The sequence below is a fragment of the Nematolebias whitei genome, chromosome 14 (assembly GCF_014905685.2).
Source record: "Nematolebias whitei isolate Nwh7 chromosome 14, NemWhi1, whole genome shotgun sequence".
Lineage (NCBI taxonomy): Eukaryota > Metazoa > Chordata > Actinopteri > Cyprinodontiformes > Rivulidae > Nematolebias > Nematolebias whitei.
Window position 1 is genome coordinate 43,803,894 of NC_056511.1, and position 26,229 is coordinate 43,830,122.

The 26,229-nt window shown below is 40.5% G+C and overlaps 1 protein-coding gene across 1 annotated transcript in view; it reads right to left on the reverse strand.

Annotated features, from left to right (window-relative positions):
* cxadr (CXADR Ig-like cell adhesion molecule) overlaps positions 1–26,229 on the reverse strand; it is a 56,567-nt gene that overhangs the window by 9,677 nt on the left and 20,661 nt on the right. Inside the window, exons 2-3 of the mRNA XM_037688136.1 lie at positions 11,642–11,811; positions 3,046–3,250 (exon numbers count right to left, since the gene is read on the reverse strand). Coding sequence (XP_037544064.1) covers positions 3,046–3,250; positions 11,642–11,811 — 375 coding nt within the window. The remainder of the gene's footprint in view (positions 1–3,045; positions 3,251–11,641; positions 11,812–26,229) is intronic.

The following is a 26,229-nucleotide window of genomic DNA, read 5'->3' on the forward strand; positions in this document are numbered from 1 at the left end:
CCTGGTGACAAGATCAACCTGAAGGTGAAGTGCAGAGCAGGCGACATGTCCCCACCTCTCCTGTTCAGGGTGCTGCTGCGGAGGTCAACAGCTAGCAGCCCGTCAGCTTCTACGGCTGCAGCAATCCCTCATCGTTGTGCACACTTTTATTCAGCTAAATGACTTGAACCTACACGACTTCCTCAAATGCAACTCCGTTATTTTTACAAGATGTGTAAAATATTAATAAAAGCAAAATGCAATGATTTGCAAATTTCAAAAATCCATCAGCTTAGGTATTTCCATCGTCGTGTTTTTCTTCATGTGGTTAACGTAAAAACTGTGTGTTTGCTACTTGTTATCTTTGTGTTTCTGCTGTACGTTTGTGGCAGCATTACAGCAAATTAAATTTAATTGAATACTTTATTAAACCCCAAAGAAAAATATTATGCTGTTGCATTTTTATCTGTTAAGAAACATAAGCTCTTAACACGCAGATAAACAACACACGGTGTCATTATTTATGGCTAATGCTGCGGGTGGAGATGAGCTGCGGGTGGAGATGAGCTGCGGGTGGAGATGAGCTGCGGGTGGAGATGAAGTCGCCCTGCAGACTCATCTTAGATTTATGATTTCTACAACTTGTATTTCAAACATCAACGTGCAAAGCACAAAATTATATCGGACCAGAAACTACATGAAGACTGAATTTTCAGACATGCAAAATGCTGAAAATTTCAAAGGGTATTTGTTATAGTACTAGAGTAAGTACTATGTTTTTGCTAATAAAAAAAACAGAGCGTTTTGTTTGAGCAGACTATTATATCAGTTAAAATTTCACTTAATCTGTGAACCGATAAAGTAAAATAACGTGCATAAAGTCAATGAGCCAAATAATGAACTTTTGACTGATTTTTTTTTTATTGCTTTACCAGAGCACTAAGGAAACATCTAGTGAAAAACTATTACCGGTAATTGCATCCTGCAGTGCTGTGCTTAAACTATTAAAAATAAAAAAGGAAAGACCCCCGTTCAAAAGACTCAAGTTTATTAAACATCCACTTGATTAGATGTTCACCTAATATGTGCCTTTACTGCATTTTGTTGGTATTAATCGACTGATAAAAGTAGGGATGCACGATATTATCGGCATGTATCAGTATCGGCCGATAATAGTGATAAAGTTAAATATCGGACATCAAAGCATCAAAATAACTCACAGATATGAAAGGTTTCTGTTTTTGTACGACAACCCAGTGACAAGGAGATTTGAGTTGACCATTAAGATTATATAACCATGTAGTGAGCCTCTGTTTTAAGTTAAATTTTAATTTAAGAAACTGTCAGGTATTTCTATTAATGCACTTAGGCTATTTTCACTTGTTGCTTGTGAACAGGTTGAGTTTAGATTTATGAAAATTTACAAATTTTCACTGTTCGAGTGTTGTCATTGTGTTAGAGAGTAAATGTCATGAATAAATTTGATATTAAACATAATCCAAGTTGAAGTGTTGCATCATTTTCAGCCCCTTTTTGGCATTTGGTAGCAGCCAAACTGACAAAGACCGTGCAGAATAATGTAGTATTTAATGTATTTTAAAAATGTAGTATTTTAATTCCACAGCAGAGAAAGTCTCTGTAAGTAGGTCTAGGGAAAAATATTGGTATTAGCATCGGATATCAGCCAAATATATTTTAACATATTGGCATATCGGCCAAAAATCCAATATCGTGCATCCCAAAATAAAAAAGTTTTGTTTACAGCCAAAGATAATCCTAAAGATCAGGGCAGCTGATTGTTAATATACAACACCATATTTTTAGACGGGGATGTGAAAATGTAATTTTTACTTAAAAAAATAACTAATTGCCTAAATTACATGAACAATATTAACAATTCTTAGAAAATCTCGTCTTTTTTAAAAATAAAAACCCATTACTGCTTATAATGCTGAACTGTGGGCTAGTGTAAGCTGACTGTAGCAGCAGCTTTTGATCCTACTGGGCAACTAATTAAGTCTGCACAGGTACGTCATATTAACTGGTCTAACTTTACTTTTCTCCTACTTCTCTGTTCGGAGGTGGATTTGTGTGCACCTCATTTGGGACATTTATATAGTTAAGTTTATTTTACATAGAGCTAGAAATACAAACTCCACCAAAACTAAACTACAATGTTCAGATTGTTGAAGACGGTAAACGGCAAATTTTCACGTGTGTATGTAATGTTTTTTTCATGTTGCTTCTGTTGGTATATTTTTTAATTGAATCAGCCAGAGGTTGAAGCTTCGGCGTCAGCTGAGACCACGTTAAACTCACGTCGCTTGTTTACGTTAATTTCTATCGTTGGAGATCTCAACACAAGAGCTGACAAACCTGCTGGTGTGCACGACTCTCTCTTTTGCGCACACATCATTTCAACAGGAAAGACCAACCATTTTCTCAAGCTTTGTTATCTTTAAACCAGAGGTGTTTGAGAAGAGACTACATAGCATTTTAACACGTCACACACAAACTAGTATTTCACATGCCAGTTGATTTTCCCATATGCAAACGACAGGCGAGTTTCGGGAGGAAATTTACTTTCAACATCATTTAACGGGTTGGCTGATCAGCAAAGTCACCATGATGTGCGAGTGCGTGTGTTTGCCGAGGGAGTGAATCAACTCTGATCCGTCACCAATTTGCCTCTGGAAAAATAAAATGAGCACGCAGTCTTTACTTCCTGTTGACTTGTCCGCAGAGAGAGAATGAAACTGTGGACTCTAAAACAGCATGTAAAATACATTAAGTGTAGATAAAGTTATGCTATAAAGCAACTAGAGCGAATTCAGAGCTTCGCCGCAAAGTGTGCGATGCTCTATAGCTCGTGGGAAGGTTGTGCTCTTCATTTTAAAGTAAATAACATTAAAACTGTGACTGAGGACAAGAGCCGTGCGACTTGGTGCACTGCCACAGTGGAAGGGTAATTTACCTCGTGGGTAAACGTAAAGGAGGAAAAAAGACCAAGCTAAAGAGCACGGCGTGTTCAGTGGCTTATCTAGTTCCAGAGTATGACCCACTCACCCATGACAATCAGCTGCATCTTCTTGCTGCCGATACCAGGAGCCTTCTTCACTTTGCACTGGTAGGTGCCCGAGTCGGACGACTTCAGCCCCGTCAGATTGATTGAGGCGTCGCCCGTCTTTGGGTCGCTTGAGCTGAAGTGAACCCGGCCCTTCATGGGTTTGTAGTAGTCCTCGTATACCCTGTCGCCCGAGTACAGGATCACCTGGTTGTAAAGATCAAATCAAAAGGATTACAGCAAAACTGCTGTAAATAAAATGCAAGTCTTGCAAAAATCACATCATCATATCTTAAAAATCAGAGCATAAAAAAGTGTTTTTTTTGTTTTGTGAGTTTACAAAGCATGTCCTCGCTCTTTAAACAAAAAGAATACAGAAAAAAGCACGTTGTCTTTTATCCGTCGATTGCTCTTCAACGTGGCACTCGGTGCCATGTTGCCCTTTTCATGCAGAAGCAAAATAAAAGTACCGTAGAACAAACAGACCCTCTACTGTGGAGCTAAATCAACGCCTGCTGTGTCACAACGTGCACGCTCACACACAGTCTGAAGGCAACGCTTGAAAATAAAAGTCAGCTGAAGACAGCAAGAGAGCCAGCAGTGGGTGACGGTGAAGGACAAATATTAAGAGTGTGAGGAGGAACAATAATGGAGTTCTCATTCTCGCTCATAGTCGTGTTCTTGCACATTTCCATGGAGACCTGGCTCAGCAAGCTATGTCGCGCTTTAATCAACCCCAGAACAGCAACACCTCTGAGTGGAGCACTCGAGTGGAAAACCCTCGCAAGACGGAAGGAGAGGAAGAAGAATACATGCAGAAAAGGAGGCAGCACACCTAAAGGAAGCATTAACAGGAAAAAAGTAAAATAAACGACTCATTTTTACAGTAAAAAGGCAATGTGAGGTAAGTCTAAATACGGAGGTTATTTGTGTAAAAATAAAACACCATTAAGCTAAAACAGCATACAGTCTTCCTAATCTACAAAATAAATCAAAGTTTTCTAACAGTAAGCCATCAGATATGATGCTTCGTCTTATAGCACTTAAAATTACCCTAAAAATAACATTTATTGATGTCATAGCATCACGAAAACCCCGTCGTAAAATGTTTGGTGTCATTGTGAAGCTTAGGCTTTCCCCTTTTTAAACACAGGGATGAAGTGACTGGGCCAATAAAAGTCGACTTTTCAAACTGGCACGCCTTTAAACAAAACTTGGTTGTTGCCAGACCAGGTGACAAATCGCCACATTTCAACAAACTGTACCATTTTGAAGCTTTTGAGAAAGAAACTTTTAAAAAGATAAAACTATTAAAAAATATAGTTACTTATTTTGACAGCACAGGTCATAACAATCCATTCTTTTTTACTCTTCCTTGATACTATTCATAGTTGCAGGTAGCTGGAGCCTATAGGTGCTATCTCATGGAAATGTGTCTCGCGTTTGTTGCCAAGTGACCAGAACAGACACATTTACAGCAGCCACTTTATTTTTTGTTTTGCTTTGCCTTGAGTAGGGATGCACGAGATTATCGGCATGGTATGATTATCGGCCGATATTAGCGTTAAAGTTCAATATCGGGCATCGGCCATTCCCTCAAAATAACTCACCGATATAAAAGGTGCTGTTCTTGTAGGACAACCCAGTGACAAGGACGCCTGCAGCGGCAGCACAACGTGATGACATCACGCGCGCCTACTTGATCTCATGGCGGAGAGGAAAATTCAAAGTCGGCAATGTGGAAGTTTTTTTCCGTTTAGGATGTCGGATTCTGAAGATTTCTGCACCACGTTCACGTTGAGCCTCGCTACATCGTCCCAGTCGGAGATATTTTTCCGACGCAGCGTTACCAGCGTAACAAGCCGTCATTTAATAATAATAAATAATAATGAATTTAACTTGTAACGCACTTTTCATGAACAAAAACCTCAAAGTGCTACAAAGTGCAACTAAAATCAAAAATCAACTACAATCAGTGATAAAATCATGTGGAGGCAGAATAGGCTCTCTTAAAAAGAAAGGTCTTTTTTTAAAGTCAATCAATGACTGGGAGCTCTCAGATAGTCAGGGAGGGAGTTCAGAGGTGGGGGGGGGGGGGGCAGCCACACAGAATGACCCATCTCCCATGGTCCTTAATTTAGTTTGTGGAAGGAGATTACTGTTCTGTGATCGTCGGGACCGGGTGGATGAACATGGAGCAAGAAGGTCCTTCAGATAATCTGGTGAAGTTCCATTTCCGACGTCACTGAGGAGCTAATAGCCGATAGCATTTGGGTGAGTTTTACCACAGACATTTAGACGTCATGTTAGCATGGTTAGTCTCACGGCACAACGAAAAGACAAAAACTTTGAACTTAGAAAGTCTGTCCTTCATGCACAGGAGAGGATCCCACACTGCAGCTATAGGAACCTGGAACAAGCCTCCACACGTGAGAGCATCACAGGCGACTAATGCTAATAAATAACGTTTAACACTTTTCATTTAATATAAGTTAAAGTTTATACATATCATATGGCTGTTACTGAAAATATGTCACCAGCTCTTACAGCTGTTGCACAATTTTTGCAACAAATAAGCCTAAATAAGAGAGAGGACTATGTTCTGACAAAGGAACGTATATAAAATATCAGCCAAATAAGTTTTAACATGTCGGCCAAAAATTGAATATTGTGCATCCCCAGTCTTGAGCCGAACACCAATAATCTTAAATTGTGTGCTGTAATGGTTTATTACTGAAAGGAATGTTTTAGTGGTATCAAAGTTGAAAAAGACAGTCATGATTGTTTTGGGACTATTTTTTTAAACTAAGCGTGTTCTTTTAGTGTATTTTGATAAGCTGTTAATGTGGATGTTCTCACCCTCTAGTGGTGTGGCGTGGATATTTCTACCTTCTTGCTTTTCCCTTCGTTTTTCACCGACGTCTTGGCTCTCTGAGCTCTAGCTGATCCATCAAAAATTAAACTCAACTAAACCAAAAAAGCATATACAGTAGAAACTTTAGTGACTTGATGGTTCCAAGTCGTCTTCTTCTGGCTTTTCCATTTTCGGGGCTCAGATCCTGTCCAACTTAGCAACAGTATCACTGAAACTACACGACTGGAATAATGGATGAACAGCAGCACGGCTGCCAGAAACATTTGAACTGCAGGAATAGAGACGAGATTAACAAGGAACTGTTTTCTGTGTTTGAGTAAATGTGTTTAACCCAAAGCATCTTTTTCCATAACAGGTCTTTCCAGCAATACTTTGTGAAATTCCCTTCATACTGTTTGGTAATGTAGTCGTTTATTAATGTAGTCAAATGCATTGTAAAAAATATGAAGCTGCTCGTCTCGCTTTGTTTTCTTTACAGTAAAATAGTTTCTAATGTTACATGATGGAAAGGTGAAACACCCACACCTGTCTCTACCCTCATTTGCCCCACTCTGAGCCCTTGAGCAAGGCTCTTAACCCCCACATCTGCTCCCAAAGCAGGTCTCTCTTGAAAATGAGTTCTCGTGACTCACTGAGACTACCTGGATAAATAAAAGGTCAATAAATTAAAATAAATAAAATAAACAACAGAGCTTACACTGAGAACCGGGGTCATTCTTATACTTTAACCTTATAAACAGGTCGTTCTGTTAACATTCCACATTGCTCTCAGGGGAGGAAAGTAGATCCTAGTAACTTCACTGCATCAGCAGGAAAAACAGTTGAGAGCACAAAAGAAAGGAAATTAAATTGCCCCAAGGTGAGCCAGACAAGAACACACCAGCCACTTCACAGGCAAACATATGGGAATGCTTAAGACATATGCACGCCTCGAGCCAAAAATGCTCAACATCAACCTTGAGAATTAAGATCCAACGGGGGAAAATTCCTCTAAAGCGTCTGGGAAAATAACATAAAGAGCAAATGACAGGTAACGGGGGTGGGGACAGGACAGAAGAGCAGTGCTGTCTGTGTGCTGCATTTCATACCAGGTAGTGAACTCTGATGCAAGCGCCACTTGGCATGGCCTTTTCAGCTTACAGATTACACAGCGCAGGTTAAAGATCCCTCCTGACCAGCCTTGGTTTCATTGGACAAGCTGCATGATGACGTCACAGTCATGTGACGCCTCGGCTTAAAGTTTAGGGGAGTAGGTGACGCTTATTTGAAAGGCAAAGCAGAGAGCGATACTCTGAACAACATCCAGAGCTTTGTGAGGGTAGGATTTTGTCTTAGCCTCTAACTGGTATGAGTCATGGTGACGCTGCTACAAAAAAAACATTTCAGCTCTGCAATACCGTCAAGGTTAACACAAAAAAACTATCCTGGCCATGAAAATCTGAACAAATAATGCAATTTCTACCAAACCGTGTCACAGCTTTACATCTAAATCCTTGAGCAAACACTGAACATTCCTGTTGCGATAGCGGTAAACACAAACGCTCTGCGTCACGCCGAAGGACACAAGAGGCAGTTTGGGTAACACGAGACAAAGCAATGAATTTTCCCAAGCAATTTCATCTGCTCTTCGAATGTTCCGGATATTGTTTCCACGATTGTTTTTGTCACAGTTCTCAGTGTGGTGGGAAACTCTTCTTTCAACTAATCTGTAGCCAGGCGGTGAGAGCAAAATGCAAATGACTGTTAGTGTCGGCATGTCTGGCATCTCTTGTTCAAATCCCACAAAGCAACATGAATTAGTTATGCCTCGCCAACCACAAAAAGACACTGATGATATGTAGGATATGTGAGCTAAAGGGGGCCGTCGTTCCCCTGCAGACACCAAGCTGAATTGATAACGTGCCACCTACAGAAGATAATGAGGTGTGACTTTATACTGCGTCCATGTAAAGAGAAACAATTTGAACAAGCTTCTGTCAGTCAGGATGGGGCGCTGTGAACAATCTTTACATATTAAAAAATATAACTTACAGTGAATGACTGATCATCCTGACTGAACACACATCTACAACACCAGTCTGTTCTCCTTAAGGCCAGTTTAGATGTGATCATATCAAGCCATGTAAGCAAAGGTCCACCAGGTTTCTGAGCATGAGCAGCCTCTGGTGATAAAGTTCCACGCTCGTTCTTTTTGTTAGCCTGACATCGTTGCATTGGTCCAGTCTCACTGGCCTAATTCTATTGAACCCTGTCACAAACATTAACAGCCAATTGGAATTAATACGCCACTAATTGCAAAGAAGTCTGTCCGTGCATGACTACATGTTGGTTAGGGGCTACAAGAATGTGAGCATGTGATTATAATGAGTCTGATAGGTCAAGGAGAACAAATGTGTTCACAGAAATATTCAAGTTTTTTCTGTTTGGGGACAGTGTATAAATGACGTTAAAACACACAATAAAACTGTACAGAATTTTAAACAATTTATTTGTATGCAGAAGTTTACGGCTGCTTTTTAAATTTCATTTGAAGACCTGTTTAAATGTTTAGACTTCTAGACTTCCGTGGTCGTTTTTGGTCACTTTGCTCTTCGTAATGACAAAATCCACTTAAAAGTTAGATTGTATTGTTCAATACTTTTAATTTTTGTGACAGTCGCATCAAGTAAAATGGTCAATACATGTAATTAGATTCTAATTAACATCTTTCACTGACCATTATTTTCATTACTGTTAAAGCAAAAGCATCAAAGTGGCATTCACAAGTGAGCAGACGGGTCAACCATGAGGTCAGAGCAAACATGTAATTCCACAGTGGAAGTCAGAGACGTCACAGCACCCCCACAGGATGTCTCCACTACAAGTTGGAAGTTCTGCACCTCCTTGTACATAAACAAGACTTCGCTCTTAGGAAAACAAAAATACTCCTCTTAAATGTTTTTCAAGTGACGACCCTTGAATGACAGTTCTCCCAGTACTGCTGAATAGTCATTTTTTTATTTCTCTAATATGTTAATATTATTTTATGCTTTAAAAAACCTCATTAACTCTAGAATTGTGTGTGGGCAGTAGGTGAAACTTAAAGGCCCTCATCATCAGTGCACAGATGCTTGTCCCCAAAATACAACATGGCAGTGCCAGTAAACGTGCTCCTACTGGTTTTAACTTCCAACAGAGAGAAGGTGGGGGAGGCAGGTGCACCAGATGGACTACAATAACTGTTGACTCATAATACAAATGGACAGATTAGTCCACTATATGTCCACACCACTGAATCAGTCGTTCCTCTCTCATCAGTGATGTCATCTGTTTCCTCTTTGCTCGTTAAAGCTTGTTCAGTCACGTTCTGACGTCATGAGCACTCATTTTGAAGAGAAAACTTAACGTGCGTTGAGATTAGCCTAGCCTGCTACCGCCGACTCCTTCTGGACTCGAGCTCTGCGTAACATCTACGTCACCACGCACTTGCGTGGTTGTGCCGCTTCAACCCGAACAGAAGAAGAAATGCGTCAGTGAAACGCTGTAATGATATCGAAAACGTGCTTAAAACTCATATGTGGTACAAGTGGTGCAACGAAAAGACAGAACTTCAGAGACTGAGAGCAGGGCAAGTTGAGTTGGTGAACAAAATAAAGTAAACAGAGGTGCCCAATTATCATGCACCGACCTACTTATAGCAAGAAACGTAAAAAAAACAAAAAAAAAAACAAGAACAAAATAAAGGCAAAGAGTAAAAAGAGGGAAAAGGCTAAAAGTATGGATAAATAAAGGCTTAAGGGCACTACATACTCCATCCGAAGCTGCAAAATTGGCTCTTATTGACGTTGTTGCGTGATGGAAATTGCACCATTTAGTTCTGAGAGCAGCTTTGCCTGCTCCTTCTCGATGCAAGGCCCGGACTGAACGTTTTCTCACAGGCGTACGCACCAAATGTTCGACTGGTCAGAAGTTTGTGGGCGTGTTCGTCAACGCAGAAATGCTCTCTGACATTCATATGAACGACTCTTCAAGTAGGGCTGGGCGATATGAGGAAAATCTAATATCCCGATATTATTTTGCTATATCACGATACACGATATATATCACGATATTAATAAATAATCTCCAGTGTTACTTTAAACTAGTATTTAAAATTGCACTGGTGTACTGTATTCAAACAGACCATTGATGTTTTTTTTAATTGAATACAAAATCAGAATAAGTTTAAAATGTTTTATTGTAACCATCAGTTGCACACAAATCATCTTCAGTAATGAAATTAGTACTACTGTCTCTTACTGTGGTCAACACTATACCTTTAATAAACAAGCAAAAAAAGTACACCAAGCACAAATCCACAATGAAAAATAAACCAGTTGTCTGACAAAAAAGGTGCTCGTTAGTGCTTTTTGCATAAAAATTGTAAAATCAATTTTGTTACTGCGTCAGTGATTTCTCTCCACTTTGTACTTTTTCTGTCATACGGGATGGCTTTGGCAAACGAAGAAGCTAGTGTCATCTGCTTCGCAGCTCTATCATTTAACGTTGTCTTTGTTGTGTGGGGAGACGTGGACATACGGAGTTTACAACATTCTTCATTCTGCAGTGGACGACTTCTTAGGTGGTGAAATAAATTTGTGGTACTGCCTCCTTTCGTGGCAATGGTTTCACGACACGTTTTGCAAATTACCGCATTTTGTTCGACATCCTCCTTGTAAAATCCAAACCACTGCCAGATTATTGATCCAGTGCTGTTTCTCTTCGGAACTAGTTCATCGGACTCTTCAGTTATCGTCTCATTCACCCGCTCACCTGAATCTTCCGCAGTCGCCATAGTTTTTCCTCTCTCTAAGTCTATATGCGCATGCTCCGCACAGCGTGTCATGCGGAACATTTTCCTGTTGGGAGGGGGCAGGGAGTAGTGATGCATTCAATGCGTGTCGGATAAACGAAACTCACAGTGAATTAGATGCGGAAGGCTTATTATTTGAATGGCAATTTATACTCGATGGTTGCGATAGAGCCATTTTAACCATCGTAAATTGAAAAACTCGAGATACATCGAGTATATTCGATACATCGCCCAGCCCGATCTTCAAGACACGCCGAGATGGTCAAAAGGTCAAAAACTCCTGAAAACTTCAAAGTATGTCACAATGTAAAATCGTCATAATCACAAAATATAAAAGTGTTAAAAGTTATTTTTAATTATTCTAGAACTTCTATGTTCAGTTGTTTCAGTGTAATTGATCAAGACATTTCTGCTCCGCGCTGCAGAGCTGAAGCTGCGACATCCCTTCGATGTCCTGCTGCTCTTCTCTTCTCTACATTTTAAATTTAAATACTGTAACATTTTAAATAAACAATCCATGCTGCATGGAGTTTTTATTTAAAATGTTACAGTATTTAAATTTAAATTGTTTATTTAAGGAAGGAGCCGGGGAGTAACAGGTGATGAGTGTGATTACAGTCTGGCACGTCATGACAAAGTTTACTGAACTTGAACTTCTGAACCCCTACTTCAGTTTTTCACTTATCGCGGGTGGGCCTGTTCCTTAACACCCGTGATAAACGAGGGACTACTGTACAATAGTTTAAGTTTAATTTTTTGACACATTTTGAGAAGTTTGATAAGAGGATCTGATGAGGATTAGAAAAATCTTATTGGACACCGATTTAAAAGAAGAACAGAGCTTAATTATTCTAAGTGAAAATTAAAAGTGTTGGAGAACATTCTCACATACCACTTCATCCTTGTTCTGGTTGTCGGCAGCCACCAAGCTCCATTCAATATCCAGTGGTCCAGAATCCTCTGGGGCTAGGGTGAACTGGCATTCCAGCTTCACACTCTGACCACTGGCCATCTTTATGGGCGTCGTTCCTGTAGACGTGATCTCCAAACCCGAGGCCAGGGCTAGACAAAGAGGAGCAAAAGAAATAGAATGAAGTCCAAGGCTTCAACGTGCAAGATGGAAAAGTCATCAAGGCAATCTAATTATAAGACATACTAGCACAACTACAGGGAGTTTAAAGCCCCACGTGTAAAACCATCTGCCCATATCGGTCAAAGATCTAAACTTCTACTGAACTTCACGTCTGTCAGGTCACAATTATCTGCAGAAACATTGCAACTGCCTTCACCAAACAAGATAAACCACTCGTATACAAACTGAAAGGGTGCATCGATGCGGTCATTGTTCTCCCTTTTTGTATTCTGCCAGAAAAGCTCTGTTAGGGAACTGACGTTTTGATTTATTTTAAAAACTCCCTCATTTGTTTGAAACTTGACTCAAAAGCTCAAAACAAGCCTGCAGCTTGCACTCAGCAAAACTTAGTGTTTCAACAAACTAATCCCACATGCTGTTCTCTGCCTCAGTGGTGAGAGCTGAAGTCTGACGGGGCAGTTTGAAACAGACGTGGTCACTACACTGCCTCTCAAACAGGGGCACAGTTTCTGCATGCAATCAGTCAGGCACAACACCAGTAAAACCAGCGCCTTGCTGAAAACAATCAGATTTTATTGCATAAAAACTAAACACTCAAAGACTGTGGGCTGTCGTTTTTCCTCTCTACAGCTGTATGTCATCACCGAGAACAACAAAATACAATATTAAACTTAAACCAGAATCTGAGAAAGGATTAAATGTCCAAAAACATCTCAGATTTAAAAAATCCTTGTATTGCACTAAAAATCTGTTCAAATTCTCAAAATTATCAACCTGTTAATTTTCTACATCAGCTTTATAAGTCTATCAGTCTATCTAAGATCAGATTTCTTAAGGTTTAATTACAGCAACCTTAAAGTGCTGTGGTATATAGCAAATCATTAGAGACAAATTAAACAGATACAAGATGGGGATATTAATTAGACAATACCTCTTTAAGCAGTTTAGCTGGATGGGATATAACAGACATGTGGATGGTTTGGAAGAAGCTATAATTTATGACAATTCAGAGGACAAACAGGACAATAACAGCTCCAAACATAAATCAGGTTCTAGTGACATTTCTAAAGCTGCCTCGTCTGACAGGGAATTGGAGGCAATAGTAGGAAGGATGGTGTGAATTTTCTTCCTAAATGAAATAATTTTATTTATAAAGAATCTCATGAAGTTATCATTACTTATAGCTGTGGGGATACATGGCTGAACATAGCAAGATATAAAAAACATCCCGCTGTTACATAAATTGCACCAAACACACAGAACCAACTGCAATCATCTGCTAATAACAAAAGCACCTTTAACTTCATCTGAAATACCAAAGCCATGACATTTCATTTACCTACAGCTGCATCACATTTAGCTACAACAACACAGTTGGAAAGCGCTGACTTTAATGTGTGATAATTAAGGAAAGACAGGCCGAAACAACTGTAAACACTTTCATTAACAAAAACTTGCACAATTTTCTCATACTGGGGACTTTTTTTTCTATTGTTTATCATCAGGTTTTCATTATTATACAAATGAGAAAGCATACAATCACACAAACAAATGACAGAAAATGCTGACTAAGAATGAGTGACAGACTTCACTGTGTAAGGTAAGCCTGTAATATATAACCCTGTATCCCAAACTTGGCACCAAGTAGATGTAAACTGCAGCATTAAGTGGAAAACAGTACAAATATTCCTTCTGTGGCCATTGTGATAGAGAAAAAGGCCATCTTTACTGTTTAACTTTCTAAATCCTGCCCATTAGAGTGCCCTGATTCCAATTCATCAGCTCTGTTTCAGCTTCAAGTTGCGATACAAAAACCAAACGACACACAGCACATGAAGTAACGCCAGTACAGATTTTAGGCACATCCACTTTGTTAAAAACTTTGAGCCTTTAAGCACTTGATACGGTCACAAAGCGCAAGCGTGCTTCCACATCCCGGCTGCTGGTTCTGCAGCTGAAGGTTTGAGCCCACAGATTCTGACAGACGCCCTTGAAGGGAGTGATCCATCGCCTTCAGCAGGAGCAGGAGGAACGGGGAGTAAAACAGAAAACACAGATATGTGTCCATCACTGTCAAAACAGATATTCAGTTTGTCATCCACATGAAGGAAAGCTGTGTCAATTCACCACGCGCTCACAGAAGCCTGGGCATTATTCACAGTTGTTTAGAGAAGGGAGAAAATTGTATTCTGAGATAAGAAGAACGCATTCAACCCAAACGGTTGACAAAAGTGTCTGATGTGTGGCAGGTAATGAAAGACTGATGGATGTGTTAAATCAGTGACAGAACTCAAGGTTGTAGGCACCGTCTGATGCAAGTTACACTGCAGCTAGATATCTTTCATTCACCACCATGAAATCAGAATAAGTTCTACTTCACACGTTCATCCCTTCAACAGACAAACTGATTGGTTTACCTTGGCACCCGAGGATCGGAGTGGACACGTACTAAGAACGTAGAGACGTGCGAACCAACCGACCAACGCCAAGAGGAATCTGAGGCAGATTATCCATGAAAACAAAAACATTTTGCTGACTGGAATTCAAACCTATAACCTCAACTACAATCCAAAATGAAAGAAAAACAAAGAAGAGTAAATCTAAGTAACGTTAGGAAGAAGGACAGGCAGGTGATCAGGAAATGATGCGGAAAAATATGTGGCTCCTACATGAAGCCTCTTCATTGTTCTGAATCTGTATTTAGAAATGTATTTTTTTATAACTGCATGTGGACAGAGTGATTAGAACAAAAGAACATTTTTACACCAGAACCTCAAACTTTGATAATTATTGCAAACAATGTAGATTGGCTGAGTTTTGATTAAAACAAATGAAAATATGTTTTCATGTTTTTAGTAACTTTCTCTAAAACTCACATCAGCAACATCTCTAAGATGTAAAAAACATGTGTACAGAGCATATCAATGAGATAAAAAATCATTCTCGTTAAGATTTTGTGTTTTGATTTATAGAGTAAATAAGAAATGGTGAAAATACAAGCTTTTTGCAGCATTTGCAACGTACATTTTTTTTTTGCATACGTGTTTACAGATATCACACCATTAGAGTAAATGATAAAAAATGTAAGATGTCAAATTTGACTTAAATATTTACATTTGAATTCACTTAAACTCCTTTCCGAGGATAATTAGACAAACATTACATCGTGTTTTCTAATCTACGTCCTGCTCAGTTTCCAGCTGGAAGGCAAGCTAAATCCTAAACTACAAATAAAAAATGTCTAACATCTAACACAAACCAGTTGGCATAGACATAATTATCTAATTGATGCATGATTTTTTTAATGTTTTAAAGTATTTTTATTACCGTCTAAAATAAACAATTTGATTAAAGTTGTTCTTCAGCATATCCGACAGGACAGTTGGTCTTCTACCACCGACTTCCCACAGAAAAACATCCAATAACCTTGTTGTCATGCTCACAGAAACTGGCTCACACTGTTAATCAGTAACCAGCGTGTGAAACCTGCAGGATTGTATCTCAACACGACTGAGCTGAAGTCTGCAGCGGTGCAGGACAGCTGCATATGATCACCGGCTGAAAAGCAGTCTTTATACAGAGTAATGACACCACAGCCAACGTAAACTGGCCTTCCTGCTTGAAGGGAGTATAATCGCCCGATAAGAGAGGCCATCGTTTTAGTCCAAGGACACAATGAAAAATGGATTGTTAGGAAGAGCAGCTACACTGTGCACCAGACATGCACTTCTATTTCCTACAGCTTTGTGACTTCTATTGAAGAAAGATGCAAGTCTGTGCGTGTGCGTGCGTGTGAGAGAGAGAGTAATTTCATGTCTGTTTTAACTGCAGGAGTTAAACTGGAGGATGGGAGGTAGTGAGGGCGAGCTAATTAAAACGTCTGCTACAACTTTTCATCACTGTGTTTCTGTGAAGCTCTCGAGTCCTCCAGAGACACACGTGCATCCAAGATGGCTGCTGGGAGACTTGGACTGAGCTAAAGGAATTCAGAGAGCGTGCACGTTCCCACCCTACACCCCGATTGCCACTATCTCACTCAGCCACCAGCCTCTGTCCCATCCTGCCGGAGCTCCTTCTCTTTCACGCAACAATGATCGTGGAGTGCAAACCTCTCGGCCTTCAATTCTCTGCGGTCCTGCTGATTGTAACCCCCCCACACCCCCCACCTTTGTCAACATACAATGGGGAGAGAATCCCGTCTCCTGGCAACCAATCCCCTGGAGAAGGTTGCTGCGGTGCTTAAAAGACGGCGTGACAGAGACGGAGCAAAGTAGGAAGACGGGGAGGGAGGTAAGGAGGAGGAGAAAAAGGTTAAGTGGGAGGACACAGATAGGAAATTTATGAAAAGAGATATTGCTTCTATTTTGAAAAGCCTTCATAGAAGTCAACAGCTCTTTGTACTTAAAAAAAATAAACGGCAACATTGTCGATAAAAGCAGAGATGAAATGACTTCAACCATCAAACGCCTAAACTCATTAAGCACAGAACACAATCTAATGTACTGGACTTTTTCAGTGTTTCTCTTATGGCTGGTCCCTCTTCAGGGGTCACCCTAGCACGTCTTCCATCCTTGTACACTATAATGGTGAAAACAGACCATAATGCACTGCAGCCTGTGCTGCTACAACCAGCTAACCGGAGCTAATGCTAACGTCCACAGCTTGTTATTGTGATTTTCAGACCTACTGAATCATGTCGTCCTCCGTCTGAGCTGTGGGGCTGAGAAACGATGAGGAGATGTGAACTGATATAAAACATTTAGATCGACAGGGGTGCACATAACTTTTTTAGTGAGCTCCTCAGGTGAGTACCAGGAGATGGTGTTTGGTACTCACCCCATAAGCAGCTTTGTCTTAATAAGTGCCACCTTCCTCACTGTCCTCCTCAGAGTCACTCCCACCATCCTCTGCTTCAGCTTCCTGCATGGAAGATGATGCAGATGCTGCAGATGTACCTCCTTGTCCTTTGTATTTTTTTCCACCTTCTTTATTTTGTAAAACCCTCTAGTTTATGAAAGATACTTATAACACCCTTCACGAGTTTGTATTTGTACCTTGTTATTGTTTTGTTTTGTGTTGTTAATAAAGGTCTAGAAAAACCAAAACGATGGGATGCATCTGCAGGGAAGGGGCGTTTACCTTCAGGACAAATTGAGGTCGTCGATTGGTCAGTTGCTGACACGCCTACTGGATTGATTGACAGGTTGTGTCACGGATCCGACGTGCAAAAATACAAAGCTGCTGCCGCCCACTGGCCCTGCGTGAAGGCGGGGCAGCCCAGGTGCAGTGTGCTGAGTTTTAATGTTGTTAATAAAAAGTTCATAAAAAAATAAAAATAAAAAACAGGGAGCGCTGGCCCAGCAGCCCACACACCAGACAGAAATCTCCAGGTTGTCTCTGCGTGAGTGCAGCTACAGCGTGCGATCTCAGGACATCATTACCTGCAGTGTTCCCTCAGTGAGGACTGAACTAGACAAAAGGGCCTTCTCCTACTCCGCTCCTGTTTCCTGGAACACCTTACAAAAAGATCTGAAGCTCTCGACCTTGACCTCTCTAAGTGGCTTCAAACATCTGCTAAGTTCCTGGCAAGAACCAATGAAGACATGTTCCTGTTTTTAGTTTTCTACACCGCCTTATAATCTAGCTGTTTTTTTGCTGCTATTCGTCTGGATTGCTTTGATTTGTAAAAAAAAAAGAGAAACTTAAATTTGTATACCTATGCCCATTTTATGACTGTCTATTGTTGTTATCCATTGTCGTCATTCTTTGTTGAAATCAGGTCTCTCTTGTAAATGAGTCCCTGAGGCTCATTGGGATGAACCTGTAGAAATAAAGGTTGAATGAAACGATCCTCCCGATAACTTGACGGTCAAGTACGCAAAGACGTGCGGCAACACAGGTGATGCTACGCATTCCTGATTTTTGTTGTACCTGCGTACCTGTTATGTGCACCCCTGTAGATCTAAATACGCAGCCCTTTAAAGATTTGTTCAACAAGCTTAAAGCAGGCTGGTACTGAAGCTTCTTGTGTGCAACACAGTTGTGTAAAAAAAATTCAATACAACAAAAGTGTAACAAATAGGTGTAAGCAAATCTTATATATGGTAGGTGTTACAGAGATAGTTTACGTTAATTGCATTTTCTCAGCCTGAACCAGCAAAATTGTTGTCCTTCCCCTCACATTCAGGTGTATTTGTTAATGTTTATTCATGTGAGTGAGTGAGTGAGTGAGTGAGTGAGTGAGTGAGTGAGTGAGTGAGTGAACACAGCTTGTGTCACTTTGATGGTAACAAATGAGGTGTAGGATTAAAAACACCACGAGTACAGCTTCAGAGGCAAACAGAATATTCAGGGCAGCATTAGGACCATTTTCTTGTAAGGAAGTATTCTCTGAATATCACCTCGTTTAAAAATGGTACAAATGTAAATTGAAAACTAGTATTCAGTCAAAATGAAGTAAACATGTGACCTGGATATGAGTCTCAGATTACAGCGCAGGCAGGAAAGATTAATTTGGCACATGAATTTTTAAGCATGGATAGTTTACACAGTTGTGTTTTGTCAGGCGTATTTTAGACGGACACGAAGCTAAGCAAGTATTTGACAGAGCAGCTTCAGCAGGCAGTAATCAACCCTGAAACCAGGAGATATGTTGACAAGTTTGACCTAAGCCCAGGACCCTCAGAGTCTTGGCAGGGACCACGGTAGATCACGAGCTTCCTCTCAAGTCTGGAACGCCAACTCTTATCACCAGGAGATAAAGGCAGCTGCTATTTCAGGCTCATAAAGCAACAACACTGACAAAAAGGCTTGGCTAGGTGAGGAGGTGAATTACACTGCACTGAGATTTACTTCTATTTACCTTCTTCACGCTTTACGTATCCTTAATCCAGTTACATTATGCATCCATATAACTGCACACTCCCATGGCAGTGATGAACTCAGTTCACCATCAGTCAAGTTTATATTTAAATTTACTTCAGTCCATCAGCCAAAAACTACAACCACAAACATGGGAGAGCTGAAACAGTCTCATATCGTTCCTTATCACACAAAGCAATAACTCCAGCTCTTTGAACATCAAACGGATTTTAAAAAGACAAATATTTATGGTATTTGGTATTGAGCATTACATTGTTCTGGGTTTGTAATAACAGAAGGATAAACATTAGTGATTTATTACCATGTTGTAGGCAGGGGGGCTGAGGAATGAGCTAATTAAATAGCACAAATGAACCCCCAATAAATTCTTGGCAAACCAAGACTATGCTGGGGAATTAATTATTAAATCAATATTTCCCAGGCACAGAGAGGATATGCTTTTAATTTGTTTGCAGCGCTACAAAAAGACTAAACGCTGGGCACAATGTTCCCGCAGGAGCAGTTCAGTGGGAGGCAGTGTGGGTACCCAGTGAGCGGGCCTGGCCCAGAACATTTACTGTAGCAGAGGGCTGGGACTGCTCAGCCAAACCGATTGTGTTGTAATGCAGCCTGAAAGCTCCACTTGCCACACAGAGCTGCCATGAGTTCCCAGCACAGATGACCTAAAGGCTGTTTTGATCTAATTGAACGCAGAATGATGAAGGGCTGATGAATGATAGGCACTTTACGCTGCTGCCCGAGCATTTGACAGCTTTCAGAAAAGTCCACGTGGGAAAAGGTTAATACAATATTTGTACATGTCCACAACAAGCAACTGATGTGTCAACAAACAGTGGCAGCGACACAGATTTAATTAATTCAATTATGACACCATGAGTTTACTGATCATCGTGGTGATCTGTAAAATCTCAATGAAATGCCCTCCAATTATTAAAGGTGGAATGCATGTCACCCGTCAACTTTCATGCCAGTTTTAAACTAAAATCATCTTGTGCTCAGAAAGGATGGAGTTATAACCATTTTCATCAAACTTAGTACATTATGTTATCCAGTAGTTCAAGTTCCTTTATTGTCATTCGCATCACATGTGGTACATGAGGTGGAACGAAATTGTGTACTCAAGGTCCCGGTTACATCCAACAATAGCAAAAAATATAAAGTATAAAAATAAACAGCATATAAGGATAAGGATCTGAGATAAGCACTAAGATATACGCTAAACAAACACTAAACCATTCACAAAATACTTTGCCAACAGACATACACAGTTGACTCCAGTTAGTTAATGGTAAAGTTTTAAAAACAGATCTTGTTTGATCAGTTATTGATTGGCCATGTTCAGCAGATAGTACTGAAACTGGTTCACTGAGTCATAAGATATTAACACAGAGAGGCCATCACGTTCACAACGTTCACCTTCCAGCAGCAGGTGATGAACACTGAATCCTATTGTTACATTGGTAAAACAAGGTTTTTAAACTGTGGGGAAAAGGTAAACACAGTAAGGAAATAACTGTAGAATAAAGCTTGAAAAAAATCACACTAAGTTCTTTCATAATGTTTTTTGTAATGAATAATATTCTGTGGCCCCATTTGTCTCATAAATGGTGATAAAACTACCATTTTCTAAACTGATACTATGAACTTCAGCATCTTTCATTTTTTACCTTTGAGCCACGACAAATGGTTCTGAAGCTGCACGTAAACAAATGAGTTACACCGTTAACCTGCCAGGATCTGCAGAAGAAAATGAGCTTGTATCTGGCTAATTTACATGATGGACTCGCGTTGATTCATGTTCTTAAATAAATAAACAACTCATTAAAAGCGACCCCCACTAATCTTGGGTGTGGAAAACAAATTTATCTGAAGGCCCCTGAAGGGTATGATAACAATGCTCAGCATCCCTGCATCACTGAAACCTGGGATAACCACATGCACGCAGACAGACAGATGCACGCAGACAGACAGATGCACGCAGACAGATGCACGCAGACAGACAGACAAAGTGAGAGAGAGAAACACATGACAGGCTTGTGTCCTTCAGGAGCTGCTGAATCCCAGACACAGTGAGCTGGTGAAAATGTGGAGGCTGGCTCTGCCACAAAACTGATAAGAGAGACGCCAGAGCAAAGAGCGGCCCACAGATAACCTGCTGACACCATCCTCAAGAGAAACAATAGCTAATACGTCAATATCGTCATACGAGGAGGAAATTAAAATGGAACAGAAATGAACACGCAGAGACAATAGACAGCAGTTTCTAAAAATGCCTGCATGTAGATAACGTGCCAGCAGGGTCATCAGAAACCCGTGTCCTCCTCATTTTGCATAAGAAAAACTAATTCTGTGGGCAAGTAGGAAACACTTTAAAACCCAGAGAAATGATGCAAACAAGGAAATAAAAAACATTTTTTTTTTAACCACCCAGCCCCAGTAAAATAAAATTTGACAAGAAATAAAAATAAATTAAATACGACTTAAATATTCTCACTTAACCTGAAAACTGCATCTGCAGTCGTTCTGTGGAACCTAAAGTTTCTGTTGCTTAAAAACAACAATGCTTAATAAATGTACGCATCAGTCTTCTAAGCCTCCAGCAGCTGAGCCAAATAAAAATGAAAACCACATGTCTATAGCAGTAGGGCGTCTTCCTCGCACTGAAACTTTCTGTGAACGAGGGGGGAGGCAGCCATGTTACTGCCTAGGCTCTATCCCATCCTCCTCCAACCACTAAAATAAATAAACCTGATACAAGCCAGGCTCCTATCAGCTCCTCTACTTCGTCTGGGCCCCAGCACACAATGCCAATACTGAGCCGGAGGCAACATTACAGAATAAACACAGGCACAAGTGAAAAAAGCTGCTACAACTTCATTAGAACAGATGATTTAATAACCCTCAGAGGTGGTACAGCTGTGTAGGGATAATAAAACCTACAAGTAAAATATAGAAAACAACGGGGATGCGTGAATGTGCAGAAGCAGAAAAGTCAGCTTAGACAAACGGAGCATGAAAATCATCCTAAAACTTTAAATGTTTTTACCACAGAGCTAAAGAAGGAATGAAAAAGTCTTGTTTTGCTCCACACGGGCGCAGCTTCAACATTATTTTCTTAGAAGAATCTCACTGTTATAATTTCACAACACTGGAATTTCAAGAATACAGCAAAAACCCAGTCAGAGGAGGACTGAACGCACAACTTAACCGTGGTCACCGGGAGTTGTGAGACTGAACAGACTTTAGTCTGACTCATGATGACTCACTTATGATTTTAAAATATCTTCATACAATCTGAAAAAAATAACTAATAAAATAAAAACGAGGCACTGACAACACCTCTACCATGTTGGTCCTAGGGTTGTCCTCGACTTGAAGGGCACGGAGGTAAATGCAGCGATGCACAAACTGTTGAGACAACACCTGCAGAAACCTAACGACTCAACGCCAGACCTCAAAGACAATTAAGGAGTCAGTCCACGCGCTGCAGAGGCAGGACAGATAATAACAGTGTCATGAATTCCTACTCAATCCTAGGTTCCTCCCTCGCTCAGTCAGACAGTTTAAAATAGTTTAAGGACCACAGAAACACTTTCTGTGGAAATGCAGTGTGAATACCACGTACAGAATGACTGCAAAAATGTGCTGACAAAGCTAAAGCAGAGTTGTTCAACCTAGAACGCCAAGTAAAAACAAGAAAACCTTTGCTAAAAATAGCTAAATGCAGAATAAAAATGAAGAGGCAAAAGGACAGCCAAAGGCTAAAAGAAGCTAAATGCAAGCTTAAAGCCAAAAGTAGCTAATGATAAAAGTAACAAACCGTTAGCAAAAAGCTGAAAGTAGTAAAAAACTGTATAAAAGCTAAAAAGGCTGGATAAAGCGAAAAAGTAGCAAAAGGCTAAGTAAAAGCTAAAGACGTACAGTAGTCCCTCGTTTATCGCGGGGTCCGTACCCTGAAGCCCCGCCATAAGTGGAAAACTGCCAAGTAGAAATCTTTCAAGATTCTAAATAGTTTATAAACTAAATGTCATGATTTCCCTCTCTGTGCCTCCGCTGCTCTCAGCCACCTACATGCGCTCTTGGCCACGCCCACTTCTCCACTCTGCACGTAGATCAGCTGATCAGCTGCAGGAGGACGCTTATCCTGCAGTAAGGGCAGCGCAGAGGCGCAGGAGGTGCTACATAATTGAAAATAATTTATTTTATATAAAAATTCCATGTTGATCGTGCGGCTCATCCATCAATCAGCCACTTGTGTGTCATGTCCAATCTTATTTTGAAAAACCTCAATAGAGCGATAAACGAACCGCCAAGTAGCGAGGGACTACTGTATACGAAGACCAAAACTACGCAAGTTGTCTGTAGCAGATTTTTAAAGAGAACTGCGTTTTTGAAAGAAACGAAGACGATGTATTTCTATGGGGTACATATTTGTAAACAAAAGTAAATATGTAAAATATACATAAAAGTTGCAAAAAACAAACATAGCACTAAACTCCCAAATTAGCTGAAGATTTGATATAAAATCACAAAAATTGTAAAAAATACACAAAGGAGTCAGTATTGACATAAATAAAGTCTGATTTTTTTTACTAATCTGTCAAAGACGATATTTGACCAAAGTCCACAAGAGTTTTCATATTACAACACATTTTCTTCGACAGAACAGCTTTCTGAATTTAACAGTTTGACTGTTACCTTGATGTATGATGTGGAAACGAGTAGGACAACTCTATGAAGATACTACCGTAAGAGTTATTTCTACACAGTCACCTGCTCTATATGCAGTGCAGTGACGTGTTTGGCTATCAGCTGTACAGGCCAGGAGGCAGTCAGTGACTCTGCTCATGCCACTTCCTCCAGGTTCTGATCTAAAATTAGCTCCTTTGCTTTCAGAACATTTTAAAACGGTAGACTCGGACGCTGGTGAAAATACAAAGCCCTGCATGTGTTTCGTGTCAATATGCAACAAGGCCATCAGAATGTATTTTATTGAAAACTATATCTGCCTGAGGACTTGAGCAACATTGGTGTGTTGACAAAGCACTTTGCAATAACCACCGAAACGTCAATTCCTTTTCCAAATGCATTTAAAACATCTATTCTCTATAAACACTGCTCATCCTGTCCAAAGCACTCAGAACAGGCTAAATGAGCTTTTTGTGGAAGTGCAACAACCCCAACAGTGCCATCCTGTCCTCTTTGTGGTAGCAGGACATCAAGATAAGACCGCTGTTGGAAGATAAAATAGATGATCTTTTCTCTTTTTACACCACACTGTCAGGGAAACGAGATACTTTCAAGGCTAGAGTTTCTTCTTCACTCAAAGCTTCTTGAAGCTAGGTGTAGAAAATGCACCTGAGTGGAGAGCCCTGTAGGAAGCTGTGGGCAAGAACTGTCAGTTGTTGTTACAGCTTAACTAAGACCGCTAGACTTATTCATGCCTCCAGCTCGCACACTCAGCCTCAACATGAGGAGAGCTCTAAACAGCCAGGCTTGTCAACATATAACTTTGACAAGATGTGATTGGTAATGTTAAAAATAACTTTGCTGGAGCGCCTTAACTATACTACACAAAAGCAGGACTATAGTTTTGGTCATAATGAAGGATGACGGTGTTCATTCCAGATGTGGTTTTAACTAAGCATGAGATTGGACAAAAGCAGAAAGTCTGGACACAGAAGATAAAACCAGTAAACCACAAGTAGGACACAAAGTTCAAGTTCTGGGGCTGGTTCATGGTTTGTTGCAAAATACCCCGATTATCTCATTAGTTCCATTTCAACAATCAAAATGAAAAAATGTGGGAAGCCGACTGCTGCTGACTGGACAAATTCCTTTAAAGGACATTAACAACCTTTTTTTTAATGTCAGAGCAACTTTGGATTCCAGAATAAAAATCTGAGACTGATACAACATGTCTCTCCTAGATCAGTTCCCATGGAGGGCACGCTCATCACATCGGGTGGAGGAAGCCTGTTGCTTTTATCGACGACGGGGTGGAGGTGGGGAGTTACGTCTGTGTTGCCCGCCTGCTAGCTTAGTGCTACGCTGCTGCCGGTTTTTATCGCCGGGGGTGGGATGGAGTGGTACGTCAGTAGCATTTTTGCTAGCGCATTTGTATTACGCCCTGCGCCACATCAATACCGACAGTTGTCAACGGGGTGGGGGGTCAGTTGGTAGGCAGGGTGCTCCATTTTGTTGGCAGGGCGCCTTGCTTGTAGAATGGTAGGGGAAAGACTGTACAAAGAACAGCTAACGGCACAGTTTGGAAACCAGAAGAGTAAAACTAATGGGTGACCAGCATTTCTCTCGTGTTATATTCCACCCTCTGATGATGATGAAACTTAATACCAAAGTAATGCGAGCTTTTTGTGGTCAGATGGTGAACAACATCTAAATAACTGTGTAACGTTGTGGCATTTGTATTTGCGGTATTTCTCCACACAACTGTGAAAGTCAGCTGTTTGAGGCCAGAAAGAAAACAGTCACAGATTATTTTAGTTTTAAACCAAGGAGTTTCTCAAAACTTGTGACAAGAAATAAACCTGATCTGAAATAACCAGCTCAGTTTAAAGGCCAGCTGTCAGTCTTCTGTCTTCATAATATACGGATTTAGTTGTTTTAGTAATCCTGTTTAGTAAAATGCTCTTTAAATGGCTGGAAAAGTCATAGTTTTGAATAGGTATTTTTGTCAAAATTTCTGGGAGGCGTGCCCCCGAACCCCCCTGCTAGGACTGCTTCACCCCACAGGTGAGCTGTTTTTACCATTGATAAGTGTGACTCCACTCAGCTCTTGTTTTTTCGGTTCTTCTCAGGTGTAGGTGATTTGCCACTTAAATAACACTCGAGTCCGGGTGTAGTCATGCTGCGCCATCATCTCCAATATCTCTCTGTAAATGTGCTCATTTCTTGTAGCGCCATCCATCAGCAGGATGAGGAAATGAAGGTTCAGATGTAGTTTGCAGTTTTGCTGGTGGGTCATCCAGTGACGTAGCTCCACTGGCCAATCAACGGCCGTCTGCTAACGTCAAAATCAGCACCTCAGAGAAGTCCACTTGGAACCTTAAACAAGGTGGTCCCATAAACTGGGCTGAGTGTGCAGACCCTTAACTGATGCGGTGTGGTTCAGAACCGATGAGTTGAGACTGCAACAAAGTGTCATAATACATCCAGGCTTCCTTCTTAGCCATCAGCAAACGTCAGCTGATATTCAGTTTCAAATTCATTATATTGTTGTTATTTGTTTCAATTGGACAACCTGGTTTCTAAAAATAAAAGATAAAAAAAACAGCCATTTCATTTTGTATGTGCATGTATACAGTAAACATCAAGTCTGTGTACCGGTCCGTACACAGGTCTAGTTTTCATCTCTGCTCAGGTTGCTGCAGAACATCAGCTGGTGTTAAAACGCACAAACATTATTGATCAGCAAACCGTGCTATTTCTGCAACAGACAAATTATTTCTTCACTTTTTTCTGTTCATGTAGAGTTATTTTCCTCC